This window comes from Triplophysa dalaica, chromosome 16 (genome assembly GCF_015846415.1).
Source record: "Triplophysa dalaica isolate WHDGS20190420 chromosome 16, ASM1584641v1, whole genome shotgun sequence".
Taxonomy (NCBI): domain Eukaryota; kingdom Metazoa; phylum Chordata; class Actinopteri; order Cypriniformes; family Nemacheilidae; genus Triplophysa; species Triplophysa dalaica.
This window is the reverse complement of record NC_079557.1, coordinates 14,375,168-14,390,759: the sequence shown is the minus strand read 5'-3', so window position 1 is coordinate 14,390,759 and position 15,592 is coordinate 14,375,168. Positions and strand designations below refer to the sequence as shown.

The 15,592-nt window shown below is 35.3% G+C and overlaps 2 protein-coding genes across 2 annotated transcripts in view; one reads left to right on the top strand and one right to left on the bottom strand.

Moving 5' to 3' along the window:
• Positions 1-1,487: 1,487 nt before the first annotated feature.
• Positions 1,488-2,993, bottom strand: atox1 (antioxidant 1 copper chaperone). Its single transcript, XM_056769990.1, has 4 exons — positions 2,859-2,993; positions 2,606-2,678; positions 2,214-2,352; positions 1,488-1,711 (listed from the first exon to the last, which is right to left on the bottom strand). The coding sequence occupies exons 1-3, from the start codon at positions 2,862-2,864 to the stop codon at positions 2,228-2,230; spliced, it is 204 nt and encodes a 67-aa protein (XP_056625968.1). The 5' UTR covers positions 2,865-2,993; the 3' UTR covers positions 1,488-1,711; positions 2,214-2,227.
• A 459-nt stretch (positions 2,994-3,452) lies between these two features.
• The window catches only part of slc36a1 (solute carrier family 36 member 1), a 30,093-nt gene continuing 17,953 nt past the window's right edge, over positions 3,453-15,592 (top strand). The window contains exons 1-11 of the mRNA XM_056769989.1: positions 3,453-3,658; positions 4,638-4,747; positions 4,941-5,055; positions 5,144-5,234; positions 6,779-6,867; positions 6,997-7,086; positions 7,289-7,373; positions 8,522-8,740; positions 10,111-10,209; positions 10,292-10,458; positions 10,988-11,157. Of these exons, the coding sequence (XP_056625967.1) occupies positions 4,720-4,747; positions 4,941-5,055; positions 5,144-5,234; positions 6,779-6,867; positions 6,997-7,086; positions 7,289-7,373; positions 8,522-8,740; positions 10,111-10,209; positions 10,292-10,458; positions 10,988-11,157 (1,153 nt within the window). The 5' untranslated portion in view covers positions 3,453-3,658; positions 4,638-4,719. The remainder of the gene's footprint in view (positions 3,659-4,637; positions 4,748-4,940; positions 5,056-5,143; positions 5,235-6,778; positions 6,868-6,996; positions 7,087-7,288; positions 7,374-8,521; positions 8,741-10,110; positions 10,210-10,291; positions 10,459-10,987; positions 11,158-15,592) is intronic.

The window sequence follows — 15,592 nt, the reverse complement described above, 5'->3', positions numbered from 1 at the left end:
GGGGTCATTTCTTCTCTTCAAGATATTCTCTTTTCAAACTAGTCATTCCGGGCAACAAAGAAGCACTTGTATTGCTCGCACAGAAGTATGATGAGTTTCTGGATGAATTTCAAGAATCTTAGTACCAGTTTAAAAACACTGCAATCTATCAAGACTGTTATATATTTTGTATAGGCTACTCCCTTAGCAATTAGACACTTTTAATGCTTTTTAATGTTCTTTTTTATATATACCTGTTATTAATAACTGTATCGGTTGGAACAGTTCTACATTCAGATTTTGTGGATCTGTATTCAACACACTACACTAAAATCACAGTACAACAAGTGCCTTGCACGTATCGAAATGCAGCAATATCCAGTTCCAAAGTCTGGTACAAGATGAACAGATTCAGCTGAGAGATGAGGTTTGCACAGTCGTGTGTATTATAATGAAACTTCGTCCCCGAGCTGCGTAACACATTCTGAAATTCAAAGCAAGGCAGCGACTTGATGATTCTGCTCAAATTGAGGCTAGAAGAACAGGGTTTATTTATGCTCTTTTCTGTGTTTGAGGCACATCTACTGTATAGCCGTATCAAAGAAATTCAATTACAGTAACTGAATAAATAAACAGAATTTGACCAATAAAATCTTGAAATGTTATTTTAATTTTTCTTTATAAAGAATAACTAAAACAATTGCATGATGAATTCATTTAATTTCATTGCTGGTCTATTAGTCATTACAGATCAATTTCCATTAATTGTCCTATAGAGTTTGTTTCCTTCATACACATGATACTGAAAATGTTCCCGTATCCCTGTCTGCACATCTTAAAAATATATTTTTGTAATGAATGTATTGTAGATTAAGGCTTTTATTTAGAAACCACTGCCTGGAAAAAAATGACTTAAATTTGTTGAAAGAGTAACATTGCCCCCCACTGGTGCAGAGTAGCAAAAAATAAAACAAGAAAAAACTGTATCGATCTCGTTTTTGTCTTTATAAATCATTTGCATCACAAACATAAAACTATTAAACATAAACTGTGTAATATTGCTAAGTTATATCAGGTTCAATGTGGAATTTAAAAAAAAACTAAGTTCAACAATGCTGTTTAAGGCTTTGTCATTCATTGTTTTCAAATTAAGTTTCGTACTAACGTAAATCACAAAGCATGTACTCAAAGCATGTTTTAAGACAGGTTTGTCAACAGAACTTGTTAAACTAGTACATATACCGTTCTGAAATGTAAACAGTTACAGAAAGCTGAGCTCAGTGGTAAGAGCATTGCGTTAACAACGCAATGTTGTGGGTTCGATCCCAGGGGATTGCAAATACCTATGTAAAATGTATAGGATAAAGCAATGTTAGTCGCTTTGGATAAAAGCGTCTGCCAAATGTCTAAATGTAAATGTAAATGTAGAAAGTTTATTTCCTTTACACATGGATCTTTATTAGATACCTTTTCTGTGCCATGCATGATAACCCGATAAACAGACAAACTAAAGAAATCAAAGGAATCTTTATTTTGACATGTGTGCGTCTATACAATCACATTCCGACTCTAGAAGTGTTTGGATAGGGTAGGAAAACAACCATGATTGAAAAAAGTCTATTAGTGTTTCTTCAAAAAATCTTGATGGTCCCAAAAAAGTATGCTATCGGATGTATGTTGATTTGTCCAATGGGCTGTCCCACTGCATGTTCTTCAAAGCAGCATTTGTGATCTATTGAAACAAGTTTAAAAAAAAAGTTAAACACCAAACATATACATAAGGTAGTATAAATATTGCAATTTTGTGCACTTGTGTTATTCAAAACATCACTGTGAGAGAATAGATACTAATAAAAGGGACACAACTAAAGGCTAAGCACTAGATCTCCACGAGTTAAAGAAAGATGGTGGATTTGAAATCACATGAAGACTGTAAAGCTTTTTACGCTGTAAAGAATCTTTGGACTGACAAGTAACTCCTGTCTGAAGACTTGTATACTGTAGTAACTCACGTGTCATACACATTGTCACATCACTATTTAATCAGAAGTTTCCATGCCAGTTAAACTGGTCATATTCCACTGCTGTCTAATAAAGTAGTCTTACATTCACTGTAAAATAATACTGTAACATTATAAGTTATTTGAGCAGCAGCCTGGGATTTGTGCAAGGAATCAATGAGATTCAATAAATTATGACTGTATTATTTAGTTTTTTTTTAGATTTTCTCTCACCTTGCTGTAATTTTTCACTTTGGACCGATGTATGTAACTGTTTTGCCAGTCTTTTGCAGTGTTTCTTGAAGAACATCTGTGTCTTTGTCTGACTCAATAAAAACCTTCTTGTTGGGAAGATCAATGTCAAATTTGACATCTGTTGAGAAACACATGCAGAGCAAACACTAGATAAAAATTGAACTCCGTTCCTTTTGCTTGGTTAGGTAAAATGTAACTTAATATAAGTTTAAGGTCAAACTAAGTGCATGGATTGATATATAGTTATTTAAGTAAAAAGCTTGTCTATTCACTTTCATAAATTCCACTAGTTTTATTAAGTTCATAACGTTACACAGTTCAAAGGTCTTCCAGTATACTCTTCAGAATAAAAAATAAAAACCCAACGTTACCCAGTTTTTTAAGGACTCGAGTTACAGCACCAGAGCATCCCTCACATGTCATGTCAACAAAAAACTCGTGAGTCTGTCAGAAAAACAAAACATCTCTTTTATTTCACTGTGAAATAGCATAAACGCTAACGTTAGCTGCAAAGCTAAACAGCTGGATAGTCCCGCTTAATAAAAAGCGATGCTCTACAAAAAGCTGGTGATTAAATATATACAGATATTTGTTCTTAAATGTGTACATTAAATGTGAAATTACCGTCATGATGAGTCAGAAAGTTCCCACAAGTTTGATTCTAGAGACTCGATGCACAGACTGCAGACGCACTATTTTGTAGAGTCAAATGACGTTGTTGGGTTTAGGGCTCATAACTAAATTACTACTATTTTGTGACACCGGTCAATTTTACAACTGAACGAATAGTTCGAATATTTCATGTAAATGTCTACTTTTGTCAAGTTTTATATAATGCTCGCTGTTATTTTGTGCGTGTTATGTGTTTATGTGTTTCGTTTAAAAGCATTAGCAACACACGGTTTACCAACAGGAGGTATAGTTTTTCACGGTCCCTTCGATATCAGTTTTATTTTAGGGCTCCACCTCTCCTTTAAAAAATGTTTTATATATATTTTTTATTATTTTAATATTTAATATTAAACCTTTTATAAAAATACATCTACATTATTTTATTATTTCACCTAGAGTTACAGATTTGTATCATAACAACAGGGTTCTCACTTAATGAAAAGCTCCTTTTAATCGCAAAAAATAATAAGTTGTTAAGAAAATAACTTTTGGTTATGAAAACACAAACAGTTTTGCTTTGCAGGCAACTCCATATGCAGAAGTGAAATCAGCTGACCGGCACAGATCATGTGACATGAGGAGGAGTTCAGGAACCATCACACGAACAGTTCAGTTTCACATCACAGCTGTCAGGACACGTGAAATCTGCTGTTTTGTCATAACTGGACTCATTCATATCGAGTTTTGAATATGGGCTTTATGATCATTATATAGTTCGTGTCGGTGTTTCAGCGGCTGTTGTCGTGTTAACGGTAAGTCGTGTCATCTGTGAATTGCAACATGATAGCTGATCGCTACTTTATACAGGATGCATACACGATCTTACGTATCGACAGTTATGATGTAGCATTAACTGCAACAAAGTCTAAAATACGTAACTAAAATGATATCCTGTGTTATTCTAACGTTAGATAGCCAGCAGTAGACATGTTGCCAAAGGCCAATGGTTTGCATGGCTGGCTATGTAGGCTCTATTAGAAATATGTCCATAACCATCCACACTTTCTGTTCTTCTTTCTCTTATTGTGAGGTTCATGGATCTGTTGTTATATTGATTTTTACATACACAAGACAGGTAGTCAATGGGAAATGTAGTCACGGCAATACAATGGCCACTCTAAAGTCAAACATTGATTTTAAAAGTGACTTCATGGATTAAAGATTACAATTTTGAGTGTAAACACGTAGATTGGGTTCATCATATAGTGTGATGATACAGTTACATTTTTGAATTTTGAATTTGCTATTTGTGTCTCTATAATGTCTAGTACAGCCTACAATAAAAGCTAAGTACTGTAAATGTAAATGAATGAACAATGCTATTGGTCCTGACCCGTATAACCATAATGGCATGTCATTGTCATGTCAAAGTCATGTTATTGCAAGGCAATTCCATAGTACCCCATTAAGTTTCTCTCTGCATTTCCCATACAATTTGAAATATGTATAATATTGTAATAATGATGTAGCATTCCTATTCCCTTGTTCCTTCTTATTATATATTTTTTGCCTAGATACATAATAACGTGATACAGTAGTTAATCTATGAAATTGTTGCTGCTGTATGAAACTGTCAGTTAGAATTTATGTGTATTTGCCTACTCTCATGTTTGCTCATTCGGTCTTGCTTTTTAGCCTTGCGAGATAATAAAAAATATCATGGCACTGAAAAGGCACATTGTGCATGTGTCCTGGGAGGGTTAATAACTGTTCATTTGTCTGAAATCACAGGACCAGTAGATGCAGCGTCCCCGCAGGGAAGCTTTTGATCAGTGAATCTATCAGTGGTAAATTACACCCCGCCAAAGCAACCATGGCCTCTGATATCAACTATCAGGATGGTAAACCAATTTCCTTCGCATTCAGGAACAATCTGATCTCCTCTGACTCTTTTGGGCTAAGATTAACAAAAGAAATGTTATAAGCAATGTATAAATGAAATAAAAATGAAGAAGATCTTGTTTGAATGTCTCTAAACAAGTCCGTTTTTATGCTTTGGGACAATGCTAAAGCTCTATTGTGTGTTGATCACAGGCCCAGATTTTTCCAGGAGAGATCATAGCCCTACTGAGGATGAGCCTATTCGTTCACCTGGTTCTGCACGACAGACAGAATACGAACGAATCGGAGGAGGAAGAACAGGATCCTCGTATGTGATGTATTCTATTCATGCTTGCTGTTTATACACTTCTATATATATCATATGTTTTGTAACAATATTTATTTTTGCTTGACAGTTTTTTTCAGACACTTATTCATTTACTAAAAGGAAATATTGGCACTGGACTGCTCGGCTTGCCGTTGGCTGTCAAGAATGCAGGACTTCTGGTAGGACCCCAAAGTTAATTTAGTATAATTGCATTTGGGGATAGATGGCATGTTGTTGCCTTTTTTGTTTTTGGAATTGTCGTTTTCCTGCTTTAAATCTAAAGGTGTATAGTTTTATGTGCACTTGTCTGTGAGTGTGAGCGGGTTTGTTTTATTGTGGCAGAATTTGTCATTATTACGAACTTATAGTCTTTCAGCATCATTTTGGGCCTACATAATTATTCTCTTTATGAGTTTTGAGATATTGAATTACTCATCTGACCTAACCGCAATAAACACAAACAACATCAGTGTTGTGTGTAGAGAACAGTATACACTAAACACAAACGGCAAAACATAAACGACAACAAAACACGGTAACACTTTACATTAAGGTACCCTTTATGAAGCATTTCTACATTTGTTCATTAATGATTAAGACGTAATTAACAAATCCACTATACAGCAGTTATAACTGCGTAGTGAAAAGGGGGATTCTAAGAAAATACCTTCCAAATAGTGAGGAGGTATTAGAAAAACAAGATAACCCTACAGTGTCCAGTCGGCAGCCTATATTGCAAACAACATCAAGATAATAATGAATCTGCATTCGGGTCATTTAGTTTTAGTTTATTTAAATATGGATTATATATTTAAAAAAAGTATTTTTACAAAAAAGTATTGTTTTACACAGTCTATAGAGATTATTTTATGCAAATATATGTATATAACAGTGTATGGGACAAATACAATCTTATCAAATGATGAAATCTGTAGGGTACATGCATGTACTGAATAATTATTTTTTCAGTCAAAGCATTTCTCTGTGTGTATGGCACACACAACATGCTCGACTCTCTGTTGTAATTCAAAGGAGTTGATAAGGAAAGTACTGAACACATGCAGCTTCAACTGTGGATACAAGAAGCAATCTGATGTCCTAAAATTCTTCTATTTAATCTGTTCAAAGATGCCGCAGATTTGTAAGGCATGCAATATGCTTTACATTTGGACTTTGACATTTGTTTTGTTTTTCAGGGTAGTTAGTTACATATATACACGGTATATATACACAGTATTGACAGTATTTTCAGGTTTGAGGAATATCCTGACTTAGATTTTTGTACACTTGCCAACTCAATCAACATTGTATTCCGTGTTATAAAGAACTGTGTGTAACTCATGAGACAGTGGCAGCTTGCCCTTTAATTAAATTTACACAGTTGACATTCAGTATGAGGGAAGGTTGTTCCTTTAATGGCCTTGTGCTCCACCTTTCAGTGTGATGTGAGGGAAATCTACCCAGTTTGTTTCCTCGCAGCAGGTTGAAAGGACATACTGTATTTGAGTCTGTCATCCATATTGCGGACATATGGTTTGTGAACATTTCAAACTAAACAAAAAACATTTGCTTATCTGCTCATTCACTAGCATCAATGGGGTGAGTCGATTATGAGAAGCCCTGCTATAGGAAGATATATTAAATGCATGTAACACATGTCTGGGGTAATAAGCAATGTTTGATCAATGTTTTAATGCTTTAATGGTCTCTTTCTGTGCTTCAGGTGGGACCATTCAGTCTTCTGGCCATGGGCATAGTGGCAGTACATTGTATGAACCTACTTGTGAAATGTGTACATCATCTAAGTGCAAAGTAAGAATAAAGTGCTTTAATGCTTATATGATACAGCACCTAACAGTTATATTGCTCAGCCAATTTCTTTATTAAGTTTATTGATTTACTCATTAAATGAATTGCAATCTTGCAATTATTTATTTCCAGGCTGGGGAAACCCTTTCTGTCGTATGGAGATGCAGTAGAGTATGGGATGGAGAATGTATCGTGGTTGAGTAGACATTCTTTATGGGGAAGGTAAGTAATCGAATTGACGATTATTCAATGTTTCATCAGTGCTTTTTAAGTTGAGCTTCTTCACAATAATATTTTGACCGCTGTGATTTTTGCCTAATGTCATCCCACATAACATCACCCCTGTAAAGATTGCAGTTTGTCAAATGTGGTTAGACGTGTGACATTTGAAATTAACATGGAATTTGTTTGTTTTATCTTTCAGACGTGTGGTGAATCTGTTCCTTAACATAACCCAGCTGGGATTCTGCTGTGTGTACTTTGTATTCCTCAGTGATAATGTCAAACAGGTAAGAGACCTTTTAAATGCTACATTCAACTAATAGAAGAGCACAATTTATTCTGTCCATATAAGAAGCTGGGCAATAGTCTTACATTTGCTTTCCTAGTAGCTAGAACATTCTCAGTGAAAAACGGTTAAAAAAAAGCTGTCGCTGGGGAAGTACTCTTGCATATATATTGGAACCTAAATGCCTTGTATGAGGACATTTTTAAATGGTACAGTCCCAGACTCCCAGTGGTATCTTTTGTGCCGTTCTTTCGGAAAATGTGGGGCTTCATAACAATGTTTAAGTGATAATTCACCTTAAAATTATAATTCTGTCATAATTTACTCACCCTCTTGACCTGAATGACTTTCTTTCTTCTGCAGAACTCAAAAGAAGATATTTTGAAGAATGTTGTTAACAGGCCCCCTATTACTTGCGCTGGTTTTGTGTCAATACAATAGAAGTGAATGAGCTACAGTGCTGTTTGCTTACCAACTTTCTTCAAAATATCTTCTTTTGTGTTCTGTGGAAGAAAGAAAGTCCGCAAGGTTTGAAATAACAAGAAAGCGGGTAAACGATGACAGAATTTTCATTTTTGGGTAAACTATCACTTTATGGTTATTTTGTTGAATCCCAAGGAATGCATAAAATCCACACCCGGAAGTCACATGGTACAAAAATATCTGCTAAATTCATAAAATTATAACAATGTAATGCAGGCATATTGTGATTATTACATTTCTTTGTCTCACCGCTAGAGGGCAGTGTTGCCTTTCAGTTACAAACTACCCAATTTCTAAACTTTGAATTAAACTACAGGTTTAAAAGTTAAGGGTCATTTAACTCATATCATTTTTAAGTTTGTTTTAGACAAAATAGTCAAATACAACTATAAATAATATAAATGCAATGTGGCAATTATGTTGTGAATCTTGTGACTAAAGTAAATTCAAAATATTTTAGCAAAAACATTTTTAATTAGATTTTAGTTTTATAAATTAATATTTTCATAAATTTTTCTCTGAAAGAAAAACAAAAAAATATTTTTGAGTACACTTTCAGGTTCAACGATTTGTTTAATTACGAGAAAAATCTGTCTATACAACTGTATTGTGAAAGAATCATTCTTATTGCCGTGAATTATTTAATTCATTTTTTGTACATTGTAGGTGGTTGAGACTGCAAATGGTACGACCGTGAACTGTCACACAAATGAGACAGGAGTGATTGTCCCCAGCTATGACTCTCGTCTCTACATGGTCTTCTTCCTGCCTTGTATCATCGTGTTGGTGTTCATCCGCAACCTCAAGTACTTGGCTCCTCTGTCCTTTTTGGCAAACATTACCATGTGTGTCAGCCTGGTCTTCATATACTACTACTGTCTAACGGTAAGAAAGCATTTACTTATACTAAACAGTCATCCAAACGCTCTGAGCAATATAGAGTTTAGGGGCCCAGAATTAATGGGATAGTTCACCCAAAACAGTTCTAGGTCACCATTGACCATTACCATTAAATAACGATGGTAGTGAAAAGTGCTCCAGAACTGTTAGCTTTCCTACATTCTTCAAAATATCTTCTTCTGTGTTAAACATAACAAAGAAATATAAAGCAATTGTTCCTACTATGGTAGTCAATGGGGTCCAAGATCTGTTTGGTTACAAGCCTTCTTTAAAATATCTTTCTCGGTGTTCATCAGAACGAAGAATTTTATACAGATTTTGAACAACTCGAAGGTGAGTAAATGATGACAGAATTGTTCTATTTGGGTGAACTGTCCCTCTTAATCGCTATGATGTTGACCCCAAGCTTTAGTGTAAGCCATCAGTAAGTTGTAAGTTGTTTTATGCAAATTATGAATCATTATATCTAACAAGCACTGTAAGCAATATTTTGCTGGATTTTAAGGTGTTGCCAACATTTTGGGTGCAGTCAATTTTTTTTCCATCATTAAAATAATAAACTACACCTGTGCTGTAACACCTGTTTGAACCTGTAAGACTTCATTCATCCAAAAAACTCATATTAAAGTTGCAGAAAAGTTGGATATGAGAACATTTCTAGTACCATCATTTGTCTGGTACAACTTGGTTTGATTTTGGTTATTTATTTAATGAAAATCATAGAACATTACCATTCAAATACTTTTTGGAGCCACCATACAATTCTTCCAAAAATACGTTGCAGAATTGATCATTCCCATCTATGTTCAAAGCAATCCATCAGACTCTTATCTCTCCCCCGGCCTCCTGATTGAGTCTCAGTTGTTGTGGATGAAAGGTTAAGTGTAAATGACAGGTTTCGAAGTTGTTTTCAAAGCCGTTTCTTATTGAACAGCTTAAAAAATCCTTTAAATCAGACTCTCCACCTGCAATCAGCAAGCAACTACTGCAGGCAGGCAGAAATGTGCAAGTGGGTAATGCAATTTTTCAGAGAGGCAAAAAAATTGTCACGGTGGAATAGAAACAGGAAGTCGGCTACAGTTGGTAGATTGGCTTATTGTTAAGGGTCTCAAGAATGTATTCAAAGCTGCCAAGGACACAAAGATGTTTTTCCCTGTGATGCCTCTCAACCCAACAGAGTATGTTGCCAGCGCTGCTTACTGCTTTAAAAACTTTATAGATAATGATTTTAAACTCCCTCTCCTTTAATTCAAATCTGTTAACATTTTAAAACTTGGTGTTTGTCTGTGTTTGATGTGTTTTATACTTATTTTTGTATTTTTAAACATTTCTTGTATCATTGTTTGCATTGTCAGAATATTCCGTACCCTATTAACCTTCCATTGGCTGGCAGAGGAGTTGATTATCCCCTCTTCTTCGGGACGGCCATATTTGCTTTTGAGGGGATTGGAGTTGTAAGTTTTCTTATTATGTTTAAATACACCATCAAAATATTCAAATGATCTAAATCCACAAAAAATATTGTGTCATTGTCAGGTGTTACCGCTTGAGAACAAGATGCAGAATCCTAAAGATTTCACAAGGGTTCTGTATCTTGGCATGGGTATCGTCACAGCCTTCTACATCTCCATGGGAACCATCGGTTACATCGGCTTCGGGGAGCATATTCGGGGCAGCATCACCTTAAACTTGCCTTTGTGTTGGTAAGTGTTCGTCACTCCCCATATTTACAATAGGAAATAAAGAGTAATTTTGGGTAAATGCACAATATATCAGCATCATCATCTATTTTCTTACTGTACATTAGTTTGTACATTCATTTTTCCAGAAAGTACGGAGCTTTTCAATTGCTACGATTGTATATTCAAATGGGGATTTCAAAACGGAAACTAGTATTTGAGACACATGAATATGAGACGGGTGAATACGGAGAACGCAGTTTGAAATGGTCATTGGGCCAAAGTGGAAAAAAGCTGACAGGCAAGCTACTTAGAAACCGGGCACAGACCCAAAAACATACAGCGCACCTGAATCTGTCAACAGGATGAATCTGCAGGGAATAATGATGTCAGTCGATTCTATTAGAGACACTTCAGTGATTGATGTGTCAGTATGAGGCAAATCCTCTTACAGGAGCATTCGTGATCGGAAGTTTAATGATGATGTTTTTGTGTGTGATTTTTATTGATGTATAGACCTGCTTCTCAGTTTCATCTCTGGGTCTTTCATCAGGTTATATCAGGCCGTGAAGCTGCTTTACTCTTTTGGAATCTACATCACCTACGCTTTACAGTTTTACGTCTCAGCAGAAATCCTGATCCCGCCGGCTCAGGCACGGTGCAGCCCCAGGTGGGCTCTGGTGGTGGACCTCAGCATACGCGTGGCTCTCGTAGGCCTTACATGTAAGTTGCCACAACAAAAAAAAAAACACCTTGAAACGCACCACACCCTTTTCCCAAACTAAATATCTACACGGCAGCTGTCTTTCAGCAAAATCCATCAGCACTAGAGCGCTACGGGTGCTTTCACGGTTAAAGTCAGAGGCATTCTCAATGGTGCATTTGCCTGGGCACGCATTTGCACGACTGTCAGACCACTTCCCTTTTTCAAACAGCTCAAGGTTGCTCTCAATCACAATTCTTGCAGCATTTGTCATTGTTAGATGAAGGCTATTTTTATGTTTTCTGAAATAGGCTGGACCTTGAACACATCTAAACATTTTCAGCTCATGACTGAGTTTGGATGGGGCGTTGAAATGAAACGCGCTCCATATTTCGGTTGACCCGAGTGGGTGGAGGTTGTGGAATTATGATAAATGTGTCCCTTTTTTGCTGTAGATGGAGGTCATGTTGTTTGGACATGTAAATTAAAATCCATGTGCGCTTAAAAGATCCCTATGAGCTTTCTGCACAACACCCACATCCCAAACCCCAACAGCAAAATATTTTTAGAAGCATCTGGGGTGTTTTATTAAAACTTAAATTGATTTTCCTTCAAAGCTGGGTTGTTAAGACCTGTTTATTGAGTTGTGATCTCCTGCAGTCCTGCTGTTCTGTGCTGTTAGCGTTTCTTTCACTAGGGGGCAGTCATGAGCAAAACTCACTCTGGTGTAACAACTTTCATTAAAAAAACTGTTTATTAATACAGTTTATTAATTTACCTAGTCAGATTTTTTTTAGTTTGATTATTTCAGTTTAGCAGAAAAACAAAGCCTTTTAGAAACATTTAGGGTTCGACTGTGATAGTTTACTTTAATGACTAACAAAGTCAAAGTGACCTGGAAGTTGCAACCTTTACTTCAATATTTTGTTGATTGAAAAGGAACATTGAATGAAATAAACTAGAGGGCCCTTTTAACTTTGAATTTACTGGATTTACAAAACAACCCATTTTATTCAGAAATTAAAGTGGCAGTAGACTCCCTAGAGGGGAGGGGTTAACTCTCATATATAATATTTACAGTAATATGGGTTTTATATATGCAGGTTATGTAAGTAGCCAGAATTTGCTTTAAAGGAATAGTTCACACAAAATTAATTTATCATTTACACATTTTCTTGTCATTTCAAACTTGTATGACTTTCTTCTGAAGAACACTAAAGAAGATATTTTGAAGAATGTTGGTATTAAAACAATGGCAGGTTCTCATTGACTTACATTGTTTGGACACAAAACCATTGAGAGATTCTCAAAATATCTATTTTCGTGTTTCACAGAAGAAAGAGTTATATACAGGTTTTAAATGACATGAGGGTGAATAAAAGATGACAGAATTTTTGGGTGCACTGTCCCTTTGTACGACGGCGTATTAGTGCCACAAAAAAAAAAAAAAAAAAGGATTTCGAGAATAAAGTCGAAATGTTACGAGATTAAAATCGAAATGTTACGAGAATAAACTCGTCGTTAAACGTATTTTGTTTACGTGAATGTTGTATTTTAAGAGTTTAAGTTATGTTTAAGCACGTCATCTGAACCAGTGAGTTCGGAAGGCCTTGCAAACACCAGCAGTCATTTTTAAAACCTCTTTAGTTCACATTTGTACATTTTTTTATAAATCCTTAAGGATTGTGGCTTTTATAAACTTGATGCAACCATCTTTTTGTACATGAGGTAATCAAGCATTGTTTTAATATTTCAATGTTTGTATTCTATTTCAGTGTTTGTTTCGGTTTATCATATAAATCCATATGCCACAACGCGTTGTGACCCCCGCTGAAGTACTTCCAAATCCTCCACAGCCATTGTTTCTAGCATTTCTGTAAATCTTCTCAAAATATTACGAGTTTATTCTCGTATTACTACGAGTTTATTCTCGTAACATTTCGACTTTATTCTCGTATTACTACGAGTTTATTCTCGTAACATTTCGACTTTATTCTCGTAACATTTCGACTTTATTCTCGATTTTTTTTTTTTTTTTACGTGGCATTTCGACTTTAATCTCGTAACATTTCGACTTTATTCTCAAAATCTTTTTTTTTTTTTTTTGTGGCACTAATACATACACTCTTCATTTTTGTAAAAAAAAAAAGTTAATGCATTCTTTGACCTTTGATCATAAAATGTTAAAAAGACGTCTTTGTGATACATTTGGTGGCTCCCCAAATAAAAAAAAATTTTTGTCTCCGGCAACATGGGGTATAAGGGAGCTTTGTGAGGTGAAGCTTTTTAGCAAAAACATGCATTTCTGTTTCTTAAATAAAACTATTTAATGACTTCAGAACACAGAGTATATAGTCAGTCATATGGACTACTTATAGGATTTTTTAAAAGTTGACAGCTGTAGTGGTCACTGTATGAACATTTTTGAAATGTGTAGTTTTGTGTTCAGTAGAAAGAATAACACTCATATTGGTTGTGAATAACATGATTAAGGCTAAATGTCAGTGACCGAGTATAAATAATAATATAATCTGATTATGTGTTACATATAAGTATGTCTTAACGTCTAGGATGCATAGGAAAATGTTAATAAGTAAAAGGTCTGAATAATAACATAGAAAGAATTGCACGAATCGATGTTCACCCTGGTTTTGGGGGTTGGGGGAGCCGGGGGGTGTGTGACCTATTTACTTTGAACTGGTTTAAAGCAGAAACATTAAAGCAGTATTGACAGGGACCATTTCAGTGGTCATGTTAATGGCTCTCATGTGTAGAGAACACATTGTCAGAACTGCTGATTGCAAGGACTCGGATGTGAAACTGCAGAATTATATTTGGTTATTAGTTAAATTGAGCATTGTAAACATTGTCTTTTTTGCAAACACTGTTTGATAATGTCATCGGTGACATGGGCAGTAGTGGCTTGGTAGTGATGAGCCATTGTGCTTGATAATTCATTTTGGCTTTTTGTACATAGAAGTGAATGAAAAAGTCATATGACGCATTAGTTGTGAGGGTGTGATTGTTTATCTCATCGCGTGCATGTTTTTCAACCCTGACCCAGAACACGCCATACATATTACGTCATATGTGTATATAACATCAGCTCTTGACCTTGGTCAGTTGAGTTCTATTTGTCAGAAAAAATTGTGACTTCTCACTTGTGCCTACTGTAGAGTTGTGTAAACAAAACAAAAGTAATACTCAGTTTTATAAAAAGAAAGTAACCGCACATCGATTTTTGTCTTTTAAAAATATATGATTAATAGCTAAAAGCATAAAAGTTGAGTTAGTCCTGATGCTCGCATTCAATCGTAAATGAAACTGTGAATGCAGAAAATATCATTTTTATCATTCATTGCCTATAGCTCAAAACTAAGAGGATATAACAATCCAAGGCAAGTGGCCTTAATGAAATGTTATTTTTTCTCGAACACACTGCACTGCGAAACAAGCATAAAATATCAACAATATAAAAGCTTTGTTTTAGATTATTATTGGGCTGTTAAACACACTAAAAAAATCACATTTTAAGGAGTTATCAAGCTTTGTTCATGCCTCAAGTTGTATTGAGGTTTTTTTTGGAATATGAATCAAACCATCCAATCAATTTCTATAGCAGCCAAGGAAATTATAGCAGACAAAGATGTATTTTGCACCAAAATCAGGACTGTGGTTTAGAGGATGAATTGCTGGCTGTAAGGCCTATGATTAGTTGTCAGTCACATGTTTGAATATTGAGCCCACAGGGTGCGAGTCTCCGAGGTGAAGATTGTGTGAAAGCACCTTCACAGTTCATCGGGCTTTGAGCTGGGCAGTTACAGATGGGTATGTCCAGAAGTACCTAATCAAAGCTTGTGCCGACCCCAATCTGTTGTTGTTTCCTCAGCATCATATTTTCGACAGAGTACTGGACGCTCCAATAACCATTCAGTTCAGGCGGTCTTCACTTCTCAGTCATTCGTCACACCCGATATTTGAATGTCACTGATTTCAGGTCAGCATTGTGAAGTTAACTTAATTCACTTAAAGTAGAGTGCTGTCACAGATGTCATAATGTTTTGCTGTCTGTTTTTTATAATGCCCAAAACTTGCAGTATTGTCTTCATCAGTAGTTTTTTTTTTTTTTCGATGAAAATACAAAAACTTCTAAACTTCATTATGATTCAAATCAATTTACATCAGAGTTTGTTTAAAGTCTGTTTTAGGATATTGTACTCGATTATTTTAATATATTTACTATAGGTACACTGGGGTTAATGGATTACAATAAAACTCACGTTTAATTAGCAACGCACATTGTATTCAGGCCCGTCAAACTATAAATCGCGATTAATCTCATCCAGAATAAAAGTTTGTGTTTTAATATATGTCTGTGTACTGTGCATAATAGTTTTATATTTATAAACACAAAACATGTATGCGTAGTTAAGAAATATTAACACATATTTATTT

Excerpts from the sequence above, each read along its gene's own strand:
- atox1 (XM_056769990.1), bottom strand. Across the intron at positions 2,353-2,605 it reads TCGAGTCCTTAAAAAACTGG|ATGTCAAATTTGACATTGAT; the intron begins GTAACGTTGGGT and ends GTTTCTCAACAG.